Below are 19742 nucleotides of genomic sequence, written 5' to 3' on the forward strand. Positions count from 1 at the left end.
ATTTATGGTAAGTGTACACAACTGTACTTTTTGTTTCCCAATGTGATTTTAGTTAAATGCAATATAACTTGAGTATAGACAGTTTTGTATTTAAAATAAAATGGAGGGAATGTATACAGTAATAGATATGTTTAAAAATGCATAAATGCATGTGCACATCTGATTTCTAGTTATATGCATATACACATCTGTTGCTATAATATATGTAAAAATAATAGTTAAATACATGTGATCTGAAGTGAAGTAGGAGATTCATTTGTCTGCAACCTGTGGGTTATGGATCCGATATCGGATCCGAACCGGCATGGTTTTCCAGCTATGGATCCGAGCTCTCAGCTCCTCCCCTCACCCATAATGCCCTGCTCTCCCTACATGACCTCAGATCTAGTTTGCCGCGCTGGTGTCCAGATTGGATTCCAAGAGCTCTACAGCTAAGTGTTTATTATTGCAATTTTCAGTGTTAAATTTAAGGTTTTTCAGTTAGTTTTGTGTGAAAGTTATAGCTTTCCCTTCTTTATAGCTTAAAGTTGTTTAGTTTTAATAACTTTTATAACTTTTAGTTTCCCTCCCCTCGCTGGTGCGTAGTGTGTGTTTGGGCCTGTGTTTGTTTGGCTAGTTAGCCTTTACTTTCTTTAATTTTTAGACTAATTAAAGTAAAAAGTAGTGTCCTTAGGATGTCCGAACCCCCTAAGGCTTTTTTTTCGAAGTGTTCCGAGTGTGGCCATAAGCTTTCCCCTGCTTGATGGCCACACTCGGTGCGTTCGTTGCCTTGGGGTTGAACACCTCACTTCTGGATGTTCCATTTGTGCAGGGTTCAACCCCAGGGCATTGAAGGAGCGGAGGTCGAAGCTGGTCCTGGCGGGACTTTTGCCCCCAGACTCTGCTCCGGCTACCGCTCCTTCGGGGCGTACCGTGTCTATGGTTCCCTCCTCTCCGGCTCCCCCTCCTCCACCTGGGACTCAACCTCCCTCTAGTGGTTTGGAGGAGAGGGAAGCAAGAAAGAAGGACCGGAGAGAGAAGCACCATAAGTGGCGGGCCGAGACCTCTGTTTCGGCCCCGCCTGCCAAGCAGGCTTCTCCTCCGGCCTCCTTGTCTGCTGGTTCTCCCCCTCCTCTGCTCCGGTCTCCTGTGTGCTTTTCACCGGGACCTGAGGAGGAGGAGACCCGATCTCCGTCGAGGCTATCGAGGAGGCACTCAAGGCCTACCTCGGTAGCCTCGTCGAGATCCACGTACAGTTTATCTGATGCTGATCTGGACTGGATGATGAGAAGGTTCATCCAGGCCCAGATGCAGATGGGAGTGCTCTTGCCTCCCCTCCCTCTGGGGGGGAGCTCGACCCCTTTCTTTAAACCTATAGCTCCTTCTCCGACCCGCTACCGGGTTCGAGCAGTTGAGCCGAGCAGCCGGGCGGGGTGGGTCTGCGCCGATAGTACTAGGTACCGGATCCGACCCTGCCCTCGAAGTGCCGGATCCGACCTCGGAGCCTGGATCCGAGCCGGATCCGGGGATCAGTGCTCCTTCGGCGCCGTCCGTGTCGGGCGCACTGTCCCTCGGATCCGAGTGCTTCGTGCCGGCTCCGATCCACTCTTCGGATCCTAGGGGAGCCGATTATCGGATCCTTTGGTCGGTCGGCTCCCTCGGCTTTTGATGTAGTGGAGAGGGCCCTGTTGAGGGTTTCCGGACCCCCGGCACTTGCTTCGGCTCCGTCCCGCGCTCCATCTGCACTGGGCCAGGCTTCCACCATGCGGCCACTGGGACAGCCCGCTCCTTTGCCCCAAGTTGTTCCTTTGGAACATGACACCGCTTGCGAGGGGTCTTCTGACAGCCCCCCGGAGGATGCCCCTCGCAAGCATACATGCAAAAGGAGGCACATAGACTCCCCCGAGTCTCTCACAGAAGACACGGATTTGGAGGAAGGGGAAGGCTCCCCAAGATCACCCCCAGAGGATGTCTCCTTTGGAGACATCATGGAAATGCTTCGCATAAGGGGGGGTGGTCTGCCCCCAAGTCTTCCTCGGACGAGTCCGTGTTCTTGGAGGTATTTGAAGCGGGCCCGTCTACCTCTTGGGTGTCACCTCCTGCCGACCCCCTGGTGGACCTGATTACCACCAGGGCGTGGAAGGATCCGGACACCGTGGAGCCAATCCCAAAAAGCCCTGACCGTATACTTAGTCCCCCGGCTGACCGTGCCCACTGGAGTAAGGGGCCTCCGGTAGATGCCATGTTGACGGCAGCCACCAAGAGGGAACTTGCTCAGGAGAGCCCCTCAGTCCACCCCCCGAGCAAGGAGTCTCGGATGATGGACCGCTTGGGGAAGCGGATGTTTAGTTCAGCGACCTTTTCAGTGAGGGCGCTGAACTACCTGGCACATGTGATTAGGATGCAACGCGATCTTATCAAGGAATACGCTGCATCCCCCCCAGAGTCCATGTCGGAGGAGGACAAATTGTTGCACTCCACCCGTATGGCCACTCTCAGGTCCGTGACTAATACCTCTATGCGTTTACTGTCCCATGCTACGGAGGGAGCCGCTAGAGCCGCAGGGACAGGCCTAGTTACTAGACGTCAGGCCTGGCTCCGTCATTGCGATTTCACGGAGCCCTTCAAGGCGTCATTTGCGAACACTCCCTTAGATGGTTCTGCCCTTTTTGGCAAAACTGTTCGCCATACTTTGACCCAGAGCGAAAAGGACGGGAAGACGCTGTCTGCCGTCGGAATCCGCTTCTCTGTGCCCCAGAGGCCCTATTCTAGGAACCAAAAGGGCCAGAAGAAGATGTGGTTCCGGAAATCGCAGCAGTCCCAACCCGCTCCGGACAACCAGTCCTTCCGTGGCAGAGGAGGACAGGGAGGACGCCGCCCCAGGGGCAGAGGGGCTCCCAGGAACTTGGTCCAGAGAACCCTTCTCTGAATGGCCCAGCAGCAGCCCTGAAGGGTTGCCCGGCTGCTCCACTCTGGAGGCAGTTGGGGGACGTTTTTCGGAGCACCTAGTGGCATTGGAGTCCATAACATCAGACCGCTGGGTCCTCCGCATCATATCCAGAGGATACCGCATCCCATTTCATCACATTCCAAAATTGAAGTCCCTCCCCGACGTTCCACCCGGTCAGTGGGAGGCCGCTTTAGCAGAAATTGGCCATCTGCTAAAGAAAAGAGCCATCCAGCCCGTCCCCCCAGACCAGATCGGATCAGGGTTCTACTCCAGGTTCTTTTTAGTGCCAAAAAAGACGGGGGATCCAAGACCAATATTAGACCTTTCACTCTTGAACCTGGCAGTTCCCAAGGAGAAGTTCCGAATGGTTACCTTACAGTCTATTCTCCCCCTTCTGGGAGAAAATCACTGGATGTGCTCTATAGACCTCAAGGATGCGTACTACCATATTCTAATGGATAGGTGCTCCAGGAGGTTTCTCCGCTTCCGGCTGGGAGCCAGTCACTACCAATTCCGGGTCCTTCCCTTTGGTCTCACCACAGCCCCAGGGTGTTCACCAAGGTATTAGCAGTGGTAGCGGCCCACCTGAGGCTTCAGGGGGTGCAGGTCTTCCCTTACCTGGACAACTGGCTTCTCACTGCTCCAACAAGGCATCTACTGTTATTGGCGCGAGATTCCTTTCTCCATCTAGCTCCCCGTCTGGGCATCACAATAAATGCAAAAAAGTCCAACCTAGCCCCTACGCAGTTCATAGATTTTATAGGTGCCAGGTTAGACACGAGACGGTTAAGAGCCTTCCTCACTGCGGACAGAATTCAGAATCTGCAGCTCCAGGTGCGGGCCATCCTCCACTTCAGCTCAGTTCCGGCGGAGTTGGTCCTGAGGGCTCTAGGGTCCATGGCAGCAGCGATAGCTCTTCTTCCTCTCGCCAGGTTCAATATGCGGGTCCTTCAATGGACACTCCTAGTTCAGTGGTCTTATCTTGCTCTTCCTATGCATCATCCCATTGCGATCAGCAAGGCTTGCAAGCTGTCCCTCCTGTGGTGGCTCCACTCACCAGATCTCCACGGAGGCCGCCCCTTTTGTGCTTCTCCCCCTCTCGCCACGGTGACCACGGACGCCTCCCGCCTCGGGTGGGGGGGGCATTTTGCAGGCCGGACGGTCCAAGGCACGTGGAAAGATTCAGAGACCTTACTGCATATCAATGTTCTAGAGATGAGAGCAGTGCTCTTAGCGTTGCAAGCACTACAGGCCTTTCTTCCCTTGGGAACTATTGCAATTCAGTCGGACAACATGTCTGTCGTCTGGTATATCAACAAACAGGGGGGAACCAGGTCTTACCCTCTTTGTCGAGAAGCCATGAGAGTGTGGGAATGGGCAATCTCCACCAACTGCTTTCTCATAGCGCATATTCCGGGTCGGTCCAACATCCTTGCGGACAAACTCAGTCGCACCATTCTCTCCCCTTACGAGTGGTCTCTCAAAGCTCAGGTAGCGAAACGCATCTTCGCACGGTGGGGAACTCCTTGTTGCGATCTTTTTGCGTCTCCCTCAAACACCAAGTGCGACAGTTTTTTCGCTCTAATCCCTCCTCCCGGAGATACCCCAAGAGACACTCTGGTGCATGCTTGGCCCCCCCGGTCTTCTTTATGCTTACCCCCCTTTGCCTCTGATGCTCCAAGTTCTTCAGAAAGCTTCTCGGTTGGGGTGCAGAATGACTCTCATTGCCCCATTCTGGCCTCGACAGATCTGGTTCCCTTTCCTAAGGTCTCACTCAGTGAATCCTCCTTGGATTCTAGATCCCATTCCGGATCTGATATCTCGCCCGTCCCATCTATCAACCCCGAATCTGGACAACCTGAAGCTGACTGCTTGGCTGCTCCAGTTCCACTCCTGATCAGGACTCTCGGTATTTCGTCTCCAGTTAAGGCCATCCTGGTAGCGGCTCATAAACCATCTACCAGGAAAGTTTACCGCAGCAAGTGGAAACGATTCTCCATTTGGGTGGAGCAGCAAGGTCTAGACCCCTTCACAGTTCCCCTTCCTCTGGTGCTTGACTTCCTAACCACTCTTTTTAATGATGGTGCCAGCAGTTCCACGGTCAAAGTGCAACTTGCGGCAATTTCTCACTATCATATTGGTCAAGACTCCAGTCCACTGATGTCTGCCAAATTGTGTAAGATTTTCCTAAAAGGTACTTTTACCTCAGACCCCCTGTAAAGCAAGTGGTTCCTCCTTGGGACCTTTCATTGGTCCTTCAGGCCTTGACCGCTCCCCCCTTCGAACCTGCGGCTACGGTAGATCTGAAATTTTTATCTTTCAAGACGGCCTTTTTAGTAGCCATTACCTCGGCCAAGAGAGTTTCAGAACTTCAAGCCTTATCCGTCAAGCCTCCTTACTTGGTCTTTCATCCGGACCGTGTATACCTCAGGACCAACCCGTCCTTTCTTGCTAAGGTAGCTTCTGAAGCAAATATTAATCAATCCATTAACCTCCCTGTTTTCTTTCCTAAATATCAAAACAAAGGTGAATACAAGCTACATTCCTTAGATGTTCACAGGCAACTTAGATTTTATCTGAACAGGACAGCTGGTCATAGGCAATCCGACCAGTTGTTCATTTCCTTTGCTAAATTCAATTGGGGTAAACCAATTTCCAAAGTCTCCTTATCACACTGGATTTCGCAGTGCATCTTATTGGCTTATCAAGCTTCTGGAAGGCCCGCACCGGAGGGAGTACATGCCCATTCAACCCGGTCAGTTTCTACTTCAGCGGCCTTTAAAGCTAGGATTCCTCTGGATGATATTTGTTCAGCAGCCACTTGGACTTCATCTCATACCTTTATTTCCCACTACAAGTTGGATATTACATCTAGAGGTAGAGCATCCTTTGGCTCCGCGGTGCTCTGGAATATCCTTCCATGATGGCCACCCAAGATTCAGGTAGCTGGGGACTCTGTCCCACAGGTTGCAGACAAATGAATCTCCTACTTCAGATTTAGAAGTTATGTACTCACCATAACGTTCCATCTGAGTAGGTGTATTCATTTGTCTGCAACCATCCCGCCCTCCTATCCCCCTGGCCTTGTCAGTTTCCTGCATTTTATGTGTTACCCTTTTTGGGGTATTTCTATTGATGGCAAACTCGATCTGAGGTCATGTAGGGAGAGCAGGGCATTATGGGTGAGGGGAGGAGCTGAGAGCTCGGATCCATAGCTGGAAAACCATGCCGGTTCGGATCCGATATCGGATCCATAACCCACAGGTTGCAGACAAATGAATACACCTACTCAGATGGAACATTATGGTGAGTACATAACTTCTAATTTCTGTTTGCTAGCATACATATATTCTGGTATAGCTTGAGACAAGCTGAATGTTCAGTGTCTGGAAAATGCTTCAAAGACTAAAGATACAAAATTCAGCTGTGAGACGAGGCACGCAGCATTGAACACAGACATCTGCATTTCATTTGCATCATTCTGAACATCAAAACAGAGAGAATTACAATATTTCATGAATAAAACTTAGTTAGGAAAATGCTACACAAAACAGAACACAAGACCATTTCAGTTGTACAAAGCATACAGCATGTACCTTTGGGAGGATAAATAACATTTAACACAAGTATAACAGCATGGTTAGCTGAACAAGGTCAGGCATACATAAAAGTAGAGAAAAACTGACAAACATTTCAATAAACAGCTCTATCCTATTAGATCCTGTACATTACCTCAAAAATGTAACAATTCTGACAAGGAAAGACTTCATGCAAAAAATGTCAGTGTGTAAACAATAACACAAAAATAAGAAAACGCACAACAGGGGAAAAAAAGGGTATGATTTCTATCAATACTCTGTTTATTTGTAGAAACAACACAGTAATACAAGGAAAAGGACCATGGGTTAAAATGGGTAACAGGCCAGTACTTCATACAGATCAAATGATAAAAATACCATTCACTTGTACAATGATACGACAATACCAAATTACATTTCCAAGTTTTAAAGATACCAAATGCAGATTTAAAAGAGCTTTGTATAAAAAGTAGTAGAACAAGATATCTCACAGATTGTACATTTATAAGTGCAGTGGAAGTAAGTCATTGCAAGTATCTTTGATAGATTACAATTTAGTACTAATGTGTCTATAAATTTGTAAATCGAATAAAATGTTGTGTAACTGGCCAATTCTTCTTCTTTCGGCTTTTCCCGGTTAAAGGTCGCCACAGCGGACCTCCGGTCCGCTAATGATTGGCAGTAGAGTTTTACGTGCTGGCTTGCCGGGCCTAACGCACAACCTTCAACAAAGGAACGCCCGTTTACGCATGTCGCCACATAGAAGATGCTCTCACTGAGAATCGAACAGGCAATGTCTAACTGTGAGGCGACAACGCTACCGCAGCACCACCACCGCAGTTGTGTAACTGGCCAATATTGCCTTCAAATTTCAAAATGTTTGTTAAAGTGGCACCACAGTTTGTATGTGTAGTTTCAAATAACCCAGTGTTGACAAAAACAAAAGCAGGCACTGCCCATAATTGGTGGGCATCATCTGGAACCAAATCATTAAATTGATTAATACATCCAGTGTTGATAGTTTTAGGGGTCATAATAATAATGACAGCTTGGAATTGTTTTATATTTTGCAAGTTTCAAAGAGTTGCAATAACTCAACAAGTTATGATTGTAAATATGAGCAAAGTGGTAAATGCTGTAAATAGCAATGCTGACGAAGCAAATGCAGTCTTTTCTTTAAAGTTAGGTCCGTTCCTCCAAAAAAAATAAAATAATGGGGAACTGAAAGAATAATAGTTTACTGTCATTTCACTAGCATGATTATTAGTTTGAATAAAAAGCTACAAGAATTATATGAAATATAAAGGGTTAATTTAGAAATGGTATAAAATGCTGAAAAATAGAAAGTAGTAAGTGTGTTGGCATAGCTTAATTAAATATTGGCATCCATGTAAAGGAGTATGTTATTGAGAAACAAAGTCTGGAAAAGTAACTTTGAAGATGGCAGCTGGAAAGACATCAATGAAGTAAAGAGATGTAACGTCAAGCGAGATAAAGTTAGAACATCAAGTTTCAGATAGTGCTGGGACACCACATTTCAGATAATGCAAGACTGAGTTTCCCTGGACCACCGAACTTGAAAGAATCAAGGACAAATCATAAATTAGAAGAACAAAGAAAAGTGTTACACAAAGGAAGATTGTAATACATCAGACTGAGAAAACATATCATAGACTTTTTGGTATAAATATGAGTCTGTATAAACAAGCTTTAGGAATTTACCATAGAGAGCTGACAGCATCTGTGTTGCATGCTTCTAGATCCAAAAGGAAAATGTAATAGTAAAATGCGTATTAATTGAAGCAGTTTACCTGTATATTTATTGTACTTAGTACAGTACAGTAATAAGACTAGTTGGTCACAATGAATAGTTAAATATACATGCATGTAAATGCAAGTAACAGCAAGAAACTAACAGAAGACGTTGTATAATTTTTTCACTTTCTCCATGGCCCACCTCATTAGTAAGGGTATCTCATCCAGGGCCAAGGAGATCATAACATTCCTGTATTCTTCCCTTATAAGACCCATTGTTTACAGTGCACCTTTTGGCATGTATCTCACAAGGCACATGCAGCAGCTGGAGAGACCACAGAGGTTCCTCCCCAGGAGGATCCAGGGCCTCAAACATTTACCCCACACAGATAAGCTAAAGGCCTTGTTCCTGTACTCAGTCTCATACAGACTCCTCAGAGGTGACCTCTGTGTGGCATAAAGAGCAATCTCAGAACCCACCTTGATGGGACTGCTGCATATCCGCAAGTCAAGCTCCATTTGAGTAACTCGCACGCGTGACCTTAACGTGGTCTGTGATATCAGTAGGACTTGTTGGCAGGGTACATTTGTGTCCCAGAGACACTCCTTCTGTGAAATAGACTCCCTCTCCACGTCGGGCAGAATACCTCATTAACCCATTTTAAGTGCAGTGTGGATAACTGGATGGGGAACAGAAAATACACCCCTGGGATTCCACCTGTATCCCTGCAGGACAGGGGTATAAGGTGCTGATTTCCAAAAAAACACTAGTAAGAACAACAGTAAAAAACACAAGTAACCAGCACTAAACCAGCATTTTCTTTTATTCACAGCGATCTGGTACCTCGGCAATTCGCCTTCATGGATCACCAAGTGCTGGTTTAGTGCTGGTTACTAATTGGGTGCTGACTTGTCTGAACTTGGGCTAAATTCTTGGCTAGGCTTGTAAGGACTTCAGGGCCAATAGCCTGGTAACTTCCTATGATCCTGTGGTCCTATGATGAACAAAGTACAGTTGTGAGAATGTGTTCACCATAACAGTATCTATTCGAATATCAGAATCAGTGTTTCAGTATGGGCTCCCGCTAATAAAATCTTACTCTCCGGTTGCCTTTTTTGCATCTCATCCAACTTCTTTGGAGGTGGTTAGGGGTGTTTTTTCTTTGCGGAGGGCCTTATGCATAGGTCTGCTGACAGTATATTTGTTTTCCCTAAGTGTCTCTTACATTGCTTACTTGCAATAAAGTTTACTGCATCACTAACCTTAACCATTCTTTACCTCATTTTCATGGTTTACTTAACTTACAGACATTTATTTTACTGATGTATTTTTTCATCATTTGCTTTTGTGGTTTATTCTGTGCCTGTGATATTTCTGATGTCTTGGGTTGCAGTATGCTGATGTCATGTTTGAAAATGATCAGTTTTAGACTAGTTCGTCTATCCAGTTAAACATTTGACATAAGTGGATGGTTGACCATAATCAGTAGCAATTAGTCATATCTGAAGTAGTGGATTTATGAAATTGCCTAATTTATATATAAAGCACATTCAGTTTTTTTCATGTTACTTGAATTTTGTATTTCTTTTTCATACAGATTGTGCCCCATATTGTTAGCCTGATCCAGTTTCTGAGGAGTGAAGATTCACCAGCTAGCCATGTCTTCCTGTTGCAGTTTAGTGAGCTTGTGCATTGTATGATGTACCAGTTTTCTGGATTCCCTGAACTCTACGAATCCATTTTGGAGGCTATTAAGGTATTCCTTCTTAGAATAAATGTACGTCTACAGTAACTGAGATAAAAGTGTATTGTTTCTGTGGTTGTAATCAGTCTGAAACTTAACTGAACCAAAGCAAGCCTTCCTAAAATGAAAATTTAAGATGTTTAAAAAAATACATTATAGGTTACGAACAGAGATGGTCAGTCTACCCTCCATACCTCCCCTATTGAATATACTAACTCCCCAAAATCACCATGCCTCAGGGTAATTTGTATTTCACTGGAAGAATGAAGCTGCATTTCAAGATACAGACTTGGCATGTTTTGCTTTAGTGTGAGTAATGACCATCTATGATATAACAGTTTTAGCAGTTAAATGATCTTGTTTACATTTAAACAGTCGAGAATAATGACCTTCTGTGCTGTAATGATTTTAGTACTTAAATTATTTTCTGTTCATTTAAGCAGCCCAAGCAGTGTGTTATAAAATTACAATATAGAGTAGCTTGCCAAGTTCTTTTGTGTTAAATGCACAGCAAATTAAATATATATGCATTACAGACTCAGCAAGAGTAATGGAATTTATAAAGCTAAGGAAGTTTACAAAGAACAGTGAAAAGAGCACGCCGAATATACAGAATTATTTTATAGATTTGAAATCTGTATGTCCAGTGGGTCAGATTCGGTTCAAGTCGGTCTTTAGATTTTTGATGTTTTGATCTTTCATAAGCAGCAGAAACAGATTACAAAAAAAAAAAAAAAAAGTAGAAGTAAATAGAACATAGTGGATGTAATTCTATAAGATGCGGGTCTTAATGGTAGTAGTGAAAATTCCTTGATTGCATGTTAACCTGCAGGTGAAAAACCAAAAGCACAGTCTTGTTGGGACGTAGTTTAGTGTTCCAGTTTTAAACAAGATAAACACAGAACTTGCTTGTGTGTGTATATATATATATATATATATATATATATATAAATATATAATGTGTATAAAATAAAAGTCACTGGAACCATGAGGAGCTGATAATGAAGTGGTTTATTGCACTTGAACAACTTTTAAAACCGCTAATAAAAACATTTGCCTTAAACAAGGCTTCTTTAGGCATATCAAACAGTAAATACCATCTACCATTTTTATAATATCAGAGTGGGTCACATGATGACAATCAGGCTTGTTTGTGTTTCTCTTTCAATAAAGGCTTTAAAGATATGTAGCCATTCAAACCAGGTAAAATATGTGCCCCTAAGCATAAAATCCAGTTAAAGCTTCCTTTTCAGTAAAATCTTTAATATTACCACCGTATATGTTATTGTCAATTACTCTTAGAATTGAAATTTTAAAACTGTGTCCAGAGCCATTGTCTCTAATGTGTTTATGCAGTGCATTTGTAACTATTTCTCTTTTAATCTCAGACAAGTGGTTGCAGATACGATCTTTAAACCTCTAAATCATTTTACATACATAATATTCTTGACATGCAACACATCTAGTCAGGTAGACATTTCTAGTTTCATAATTACCATATGCATTAAGTCTAAAGGTCTTGTAGAAACTGGATGAGTAAAATATTTATCACAACCAGCCCAGAAAACCACAGTGAAAAACTTCTCAAAAGTGAACTTCTCACTTCTCAAAACCGAAGTGGAATCCTTCAAGGCCCCAGGGCCAGTGGAAACTACGGCCCAAACTGCAGAATCTCATATAAACGCATTCTGCGGACATCTCCAGGAATGCATGGATCATGCTATCCTAAACAAAATCAAGACCCAATCATCCAAAGGCAGGCGTCCAGTCTGGTGGACCCCAGCCATAAATAAACTGTACAACAGAAGGAGCAAGCTACTACATGATAGAGCAAAATCCTTAAAAGGGAAGGCATCCCTGATCAGTACTAGCAAAAAATTACGATCCCTCATAAAATCCTCCAAGGCCAGCTTCGAGAGAAAAATTGCACAGGACACTAAAGACAATCATAAGGCTTTTTTCAGTTATTTTAGGAATCTGGGATGCAACTCCCAGACTTGTTCTGAGTTGATTCTAAGCGACAAAAAATACACTGAACCCACAGACATCGCCAATATCCTGGCAGACAGGTTCAGTGAAAACTTCTCCACCCCCCACCCCCCCCAAAAGAGCAAGTATCTATCCTGGCAGAGTGCAGCCTCCCAAACATCCCTGATGCTCAGGTGAAGGCCGCCCTCTCCAAAGCAAAAAACACTGCTTCCATGGGACCAGATGGCATCCCGGGTTTCGTCCTACATGAACTCCAAGAAGAACTAATCCCTCAAGTAAAACTGCTGTACAATCTCAGCCTCACTACAGGATATGTGCCCAAAGAATGGCATACAGCAACAGTGGTCCCACTCCACAAAGGTGGCGCCTCTGTGGACCCTGGAAACTATCGCCCCATAAGCCTGACTAGCCTAGTCTGCAAGGCTATGGAGAGGATCATCATGGAACTCATAAACAAAGACATTGGGGACCTACAGACACTAGATCCTACCCAATTTGGCTTCGTCAAGGGCAGATCCTGCCTTTTGAACCTGGTCGACTTCTTTGAAACATTCACCAAGGCCATAGATGAAGGGAAGGTAGTTCACACAGCCTATCTGGACCTCGCAAAGGCATTTGACACAATACCCCACTCAGGCATCATAGATAAGTTATCCAGCCTAAATATAAACTCCTGTGTCACAAGATGGGACGCAAACTGGCTCAAAGACAGAACCCACAGAGTCAGAGTTGCTGGAGCCATGTCAGACTCGAAACCGGTCACAAGTGGCGTCCCACAAGGTTCTGTCCTGGGACCTCTCTTGTTCGGTATTTACTTTTCTGAGGCACAGGCCAACGTGGGAGGACTATGGCTCACCAAGTTCGCAGATGACTGCAAACTGGGCACCATAATCGACTCTCCAGCTGACACAAACATCTTTCAAAAAGGTCTCGCAGAGACGGATAACTGGTGCCAGAGCCATGGTCTAAAGCTAAATGCCAAAAAGTGTATTGTCATACCCTTTGGCAAAAACAATGTGCCCACAAATTACCACATAGGTGGTAACCCATTAAGTACAGAGAAAGTAATTAGGGATCTGGGGACCCAAGTTGATAGCAATCTCTCCTTTGACAACCACATTGCCAAAGTGGTTAGAAAGACCTTCTACATAGCCCACCTCATCATGAAAGGATTCACATCTAGATCAAGAGAGGTCATCGTGCCCCTTTAGTCATCCCTCATCAGGCCCATCATAGAATACAATGCCCCCTTTGGGATGTACCTTACCCAACACCTGCAGCAATTAGAAAGACCCCAAAAGTACCTCACCAGGAGGATCAAGGGACTCAAACAGATGCCATATGCTGCTCGGTTAAAAAAACTCCAGCTCTACTCAGTTGCATACCGCCCAACTTCGAGGCGATCTATGCCTGACATATAAAGCTATGTCCAACCCAGAATTAATGGACATGCTCCACCTCAGTAAATCTAAATCCCTTAGAGCCACGCGCTCGAGGGACCTGAACCTCAGCACAAAAATAAATAGAACATGCTGGAGGGACAGATTCATAACCCAGAGGCTCCCTTCGCTCTGGAATAGAATTCCGATTCATGTTAGGCAGAGCACCTCACTGACTCTCTTCAAGAAGAATCTTGATGAGTGGATGGGGATCATAGGTTTGTCCCTGGGATTACTTCCCTGTCACTATTAGACAGAGGCACAGTAAACTAAACTTTAAAAAGGGCACAGTATACTCAAATCAAGGGGTGGCGTAAGCCAAACACAATCGGGCTAGGCTTATAAATGCCCCAGGGCAGATAGCCTAGTATGAACCTATGAACCTATGAACAGCAAATGTAACTACAGAAAATACATTTCCACATTCAGAGGTACCATTCTTAATTGGTCGTGTCTTCCTAGATATATGTGTCTGCTCTTTATAAAATAACAACTGCTTCAAACTTCAGTTATTGTTATAAAGGAAGCATGGTCTTTCATCGGCTGCCATTTGTAGTTCTGGTATATCATGTAGGATGTGCCAGTATTTCTCAAGGATTTTCTTAACACTGGCAGTATTTCAGTTATATGTTAACATGCATCTAACTTTACCTATGTATTCATTAGTACCTTTTGGCTAGCTTCTGAGAACAGTGGCTTAGCTGTGGTAGATCTACAACTCTTAACATCTTCACAAATATCTAGTACTTTCTGCTTATTCTAACCTCTAATGACAAACTCTGCAGCAGTGTTATGTAGTTGCAGCTGCATGTTCTCATAAATCTTGTTCAGCCTTGCAACTCTGAAGCTGATTCTTAAGTATGTTTCCAAATATAAACCGTGGGTGAATACTGTCACGATGTAAATATCATTTTGCTTATCTGGTTTTCTATATAAAAGAGTGTTTAGAGACATCAACAATATTTTAAATAGTGTGGTGTCCAAAAAGTCAATACTCTCAGTAGATATTGTTTTTTTTAAAACACAGAAAGGAGCATGTGGAGCATAAATATTCATAAAACATATTAAAACTGTCAACGCTACCTCTCCATATTAAAAACAAATCATCCACGAATGTATGGTAAAAAATAACATTCCTTGCTAAATCATTATCTGTGGATAGAGTAAAATTCTGTTCCCATATAAACATAACAATATTTGCATAACTATTAGCAACGGGGTGCCCATTGCTACTCCTATCTTTTGGACGTAGTTGTTTTTGAAATAAAAACACATTGTACGACAGAACCATATGTAGTAAGTCACATAGCAGATTAATTATACTGTTGAGGGTATTCAGTAAAATCTAACAAATATTCTTTCATGTAAGAAACTCCAGTGTCATTAGGTATTACAGTGATTAATGAATCCACATCCAAAGTTACAAAAATACAATCGGTAAAATTCACATTCTTAGACCAATGATATAGTTGCTTAAAAAAATTATTTGTATCTTTAATGATTTTCCCAGTCTTTTCTAAACCCACTCTTATTTGGCTTTCTAAAAACTTAGATGTGGGTTCATTTACCTACCAATCGGGTTGAGCATAGCAGCCAATGCCCTCACAATGAGGTTTTAACAGGAGCCCAGCAAAATGATACTAAACTACTTCATTACCAGCTGCTCGTGGTTCCAGTGACTTCTGTTTTATTTGTTTGTTTTTATTCTTGTAATCACTGGATTTACTTGTGTATTGGCTATATTTTTCTGCCTCTTATATGTGTGTATATATATATATATATATATATATATATATATATATGTGTGTGTGTGTATAGATGTGTTATGTATGATTTTTGTCATGATCCACTTCCATGACTCCCCTCCTGTCAATTTTGAAGCATCATCTCTCAACTCGACAAATCTCCAGAATGGGGAGGTAGATCTTGCAGGGAGGAGTAACTTCTGCTGTCATAACTTTTTGTAGTTGATGAATCAGGTCTTGACAAACTGTGGTTTAGTGAAACTCAAGTCAACATAAAATTACTGTACATACATGGGTATATACTCGTGTGTGTGTGTGTGTGTGTGTGTGTGTGTGTGTGTGTGTGTGTGTGTGTGTGTATTTGTCTGCATGTTATATGCTTGTGTTACATCGATGTGTTGTATAAACAGATTAACATTTGACTCTGAGATGGGTTCCTTTGTGTTCAGAATTTGTATTAAGCGGCTCCTAGATAAAACTCCCATTAAGATATGTGTATTCTGGAGCATAAAATAAAGCAGATAAGTGAAATCACAACTACTCTACTGCGCATCTTATATTTGAATGTTAGAACACACTTTACATACTTTTAACTCTGTAGTAGGATTGCTCCTGTACAAGCCCTTTTAGCCAACACTTACAGTATAATCTTGCAAAAATTTAGCAAAACATCTGCAAAGTAAATGCAGTAATTCAGAGATGAAGTAGATCTGCGGCATCATGTATGCAGTTATAAGTAAAATGTATTGGTGTAGGACTGTAACTGAATGTTTTCTTGGAGCTGTATTAGTTAAAGAATGCAGAGTTCTTTAATCAGAGTTAAACATTAGAACTTTTATAAATAAAGTTTGGCATCAAATTTTGAAAACTGATTCATTTCATTATTTACAGGCTGCATTTTTTTATTTCATATAGTATCTTCATTTAAAACTCATCAGGTAGTCATCATTTGTTGATGAATAAAAACAATCTTTTATGATTCATTATAGGTTCGTAGTTGTTTACTAGGCTAATAACCACAAAGGCCTTTTTAAGCCTAGCCATGCATCCCAAATCTCTGATACCTTCTGGGACACTTGATAAATGTAAGCAGGGGCTTGGGAGATGAACCACAGGCTGCCTGTGTCCATTAGAGACATCAGTGCCAAACCAGGGTTGAATTTCTTGTTCCCCATTCATTTGTCCAAGTTACACTTGAACTGGGCTAGGGATGAGCTCTGCTTCAGATGAATGGGAGCCTGTTCCAGAAAAGGGGTGGTCTTTGGGATACATACCTGGCTCTCCAGCAGGTCCTGTTTGTATCACAGGCAAGGTTTTTATGGTAATTATGGTGCTGCTTGTTTTGTGAATATGCAGTAGGTCCATCAGAGTGGGGTCTGTCAGTGTCTTGTATACTGGCATAGATCTCTCCTCAACATCTGTAGTAAGAATACAGGGATAGAGCCTTGAGGTGATCTACATAGGCCATGTTACTTACACTCTGTATTCTTTTAGTGAGGAACCTCTGTGGATGTTTCATTTGTTGCCTATGCCTGGCTAGATACATACCAAGGGGAGCATTGTACTCAGTGATAGATCTGATGAATGCAGAATACAGTGGAACAGTGACTTCACTGGACCTAGAATGCCATACCTTTGTTTATAAGTTGATTTCCTCACTACTGTAGGCTTGTGATGGTCAAAGGCTAGATTACTGTCTGTGTGTCCCCATGTCCCAGACTACTAGGTCAGCTCTTAGGCATGTGCTGTCAATATGATAATTGCCAAGAGTGGATGACTTCCCGAAGGATAGTATTACGCATTTCTTGGAATTTAGTTTTAGTCCGTGGCTCTGGTACCAGTTCTTTATCTGTGTCAGCCCTTCCTGCAAAATATTTGTGTCAGTGGGCAATTCACAGCTCCTAATTTGCAATCATCTGCAGATTTAGTCAGGCAAGAGGCCATTGACATTGTTTTATGGTGGTCTTAGCTCTTTCAACTACCATTAAATATCAGCTTTTGTAGGATGGAATTAACTTTATAAAAAGAAAGTAAAATAAAAATGAGACATGTTAAATTAATTCATCTTTTGGCTTTTACAGGACATACCAAAACCCTCTGAACGGAACATTAAAATAATTCTGAATCAAAGTGCCTGGACATCCCAAGCTAACTCATTGGCATCTTGTCTCTCAAGACTTTCTGGGAAGTCAGAAACGGGAAAAACTGGTCTAATCAATTTAGGAAACACCTGTTACATGAACAGCATTTTACAGGCACTGTATATGGCTACAGAGTAAGTATTAGGTTGAATAACTCATGTTTTCGCTTCATATTCTTATTTGCTATAGTGTGATAATGCATTAATTTGACTAGTGTGCGCTGTGATTTGGTATGGGATTTAACCAGGGTGATGCTGACTATTGCCTTTTCCAACATCCCCTTTGTTAATCAGTTCGTGTAAACAGTAACCAAGTAGAACTAACGTAATACACAACACCATTTGTAACCAACACTGCTAAATAATAATTTTCCTTAAATGCTGACAGAATTTAATGCAAAGCCATAGAACATTCAGTGACACAGATGATTAGTAGACAGTGCAATTTATAAAAACACTTTACTAGGTAATAAGCTTTATACAAAAATGTTATATTAGGTAAAGTGAAGAATACTAATCTAATTTGCATATTGTGATGTAGTTAACATCATCTTGCAGATGCTTCTGGTGTTTCTATAGTATCATTTATGATGTGTGAGAATTACACTGTAGGAAGACATACAACTATTGTACAATGTAACTTTCAGAGTTTATAGATGTCCCTCCTCTGTAGGTCTGACCATTCTCTGTGCTGTGGACATCTGGCAAATGTGTGATGTAATTGGAGTGAGCCACTTTTATTTTCCCTTTTTTTCCATGTTCAGTAGTTAAAAGGCTGTCCGTCATTTCAGCCAGGCAACCTTCAGAGCTGTGGTAAGTACCTAAACTATATTTTTTCCATGTTCGCCTCCTACATATTCATTCATACAGGGTAAGACTTGAATGAGCTAGGAATGTGGTGCCAATGTCCAGCTGCCTGTTAAACTCTCTCAGTGGCTGGGCATGAAATAGACTGTTGCAGAGTGCCTCCATGTGTGATGCATTGCCTTGAGACACACTATCCCCCATCTTCCACCACCAAGAAAACCCAGTCTTTTTATCTGGATACATTTTCTCCTTCCGCCTGAATGAGGTGGACAGGCATAGTGTCATCATTCCCAACTTTTCCCATGCCTAAGGCACTAATCAGAATGTGATCACCTAGGTTGTAGTCTGGGCTTTATCCCTTTACACCAACAGTGTTGGCAATAAGTTCATAGGTTCATACTAGGCTATCTGCCCTAGGGCATTTATAAGCCTAGACAGAGTGTGTTTGGCTTTCGCCACCCATTTTAAATGAATTTTGCTATGCCCTTTTTCGAGGTTAGTATACTGTGCCTCTGTCTAACAGTGACACAGAAGTGATACCCGGGGTAAACCTACAATCTCCCATCCACTCATCAAGATTCCTCTTGAAGAGAGTCAATGAGGGACTCTGCCTAACCTGGACTGGGATTTTATTCCAGAGTGAAGGGAGCCTCTGGGTTATGAATCTGTCTCTCCAGCATGTCCTATTTATTTCAGTGCTGAGGTTCAAGACTCTCAAGCGCATAGCTCGATGGAATTTGGATTTTCTGAGGGGCAGCATGTCCATTAATTCCGGGTTGGACATGGCTTTATTCGTCAGGCACAGATCGCCTCTGAGCAGGCGGTATGCCACTGAGTAGAGCTGGAGTTTCTTTAACCGGGCAGCATATGACATCTGTTTGAGCCCTTTGATCCTCTTGGTGAGGTACTTTTGGGGTCTTTCCAGTTGCTGCAGGTGTCTGGTAAGGTACATCCCAAAAGGGGCATTGTACTCAATTATGGGCCTGATGAGAGATGAGTAAAGAGGCACGATGACCTCCCCTGATCTAGATGTGAATCCCTTCATGATTAGGTGGGCCATATAAAATGTTTTTCTAACCACTTTGGCCACGTGGTTGTCAAATGAGAGATTGCTATCAACTTGGGTCCCCAGGTCCCTAATTACTTTTTCTGTACTTAATGGATTACCACCTATGTGTTAATTTGTGTGCACTTTGTTTTTGCCAAAGGGGATGACTATACACTTTTTGGCGTTTAGCTTGAGGCCATGTCTCTGGCACCAGTTGTCTGTTTCTATGAGGCCCTTTTGGAGGATGCTTGTATCGGCTGGAGAATCAATTATGGTGCCCAGTTTGCAGTCATCTGTGAACTTGGTAAGCCACAGTCCTTCTGTGTTGGCCTGTACCTCTGAGAAATATATACCGAACGAGAGAGGTCCCAGGACTGAGCCTTGTGGGACGCCACTTGTAAGTGGTTTGGAGTCTGACATGGCTCCAACAATTCTAACCATGTGGGTTCTGTCCTTGAGCCAGTTTGCAACCCATCTAGTGACATAGGGGTTTATATTTAAGCTGGTGAGCTTATCTATAATGCCCGAGTGGGGTATTGTATCGAAGGCTTTTGCGAGGTCCAGGTA

At 43.2% G+C, this 19742-nt stretch overlaps 1 protein-coding gene across 1 annotated transcript in view; it reads left to right on the forward strand.

Annotated features, from left to right (window-relative positions):
* USP38 (ubiquitin specific peptidase 38) overlaps positions 1–19742 on the forward strand; it is a 534729-nt gene that overhangs the window by 177831 nt on the left and 337156 nt on the right. Inside the window, exons 5-6 of the mRNA XM_044062265.1 lie at positions 9861–10019; positions 17262–17455. Of these exons, the coding sequence (XP_043918200.1) occupies positions 9861–10019; positions 17262–17455 (353 nt within the window). The remainder of the gene's footprint in view (positions 1–9860; positions 10020–17261; positions 17456–19742) is intronic.

This window comes from Protopterus annectens, chromosome 2.part1 (assembly GCF_019279795.1).
Source record: "Protopterus annectens isolate FY-2018-M chromosome 2.part1, PAN1.0, whole genome shotgun sequence".
In the NCBI taxonomy this organism is placed as follows: Eukaryota; Metazoa; Chordata; order Ceratodontiformes; family Protopteridae; genus Protopterus; species Protopterus annectens.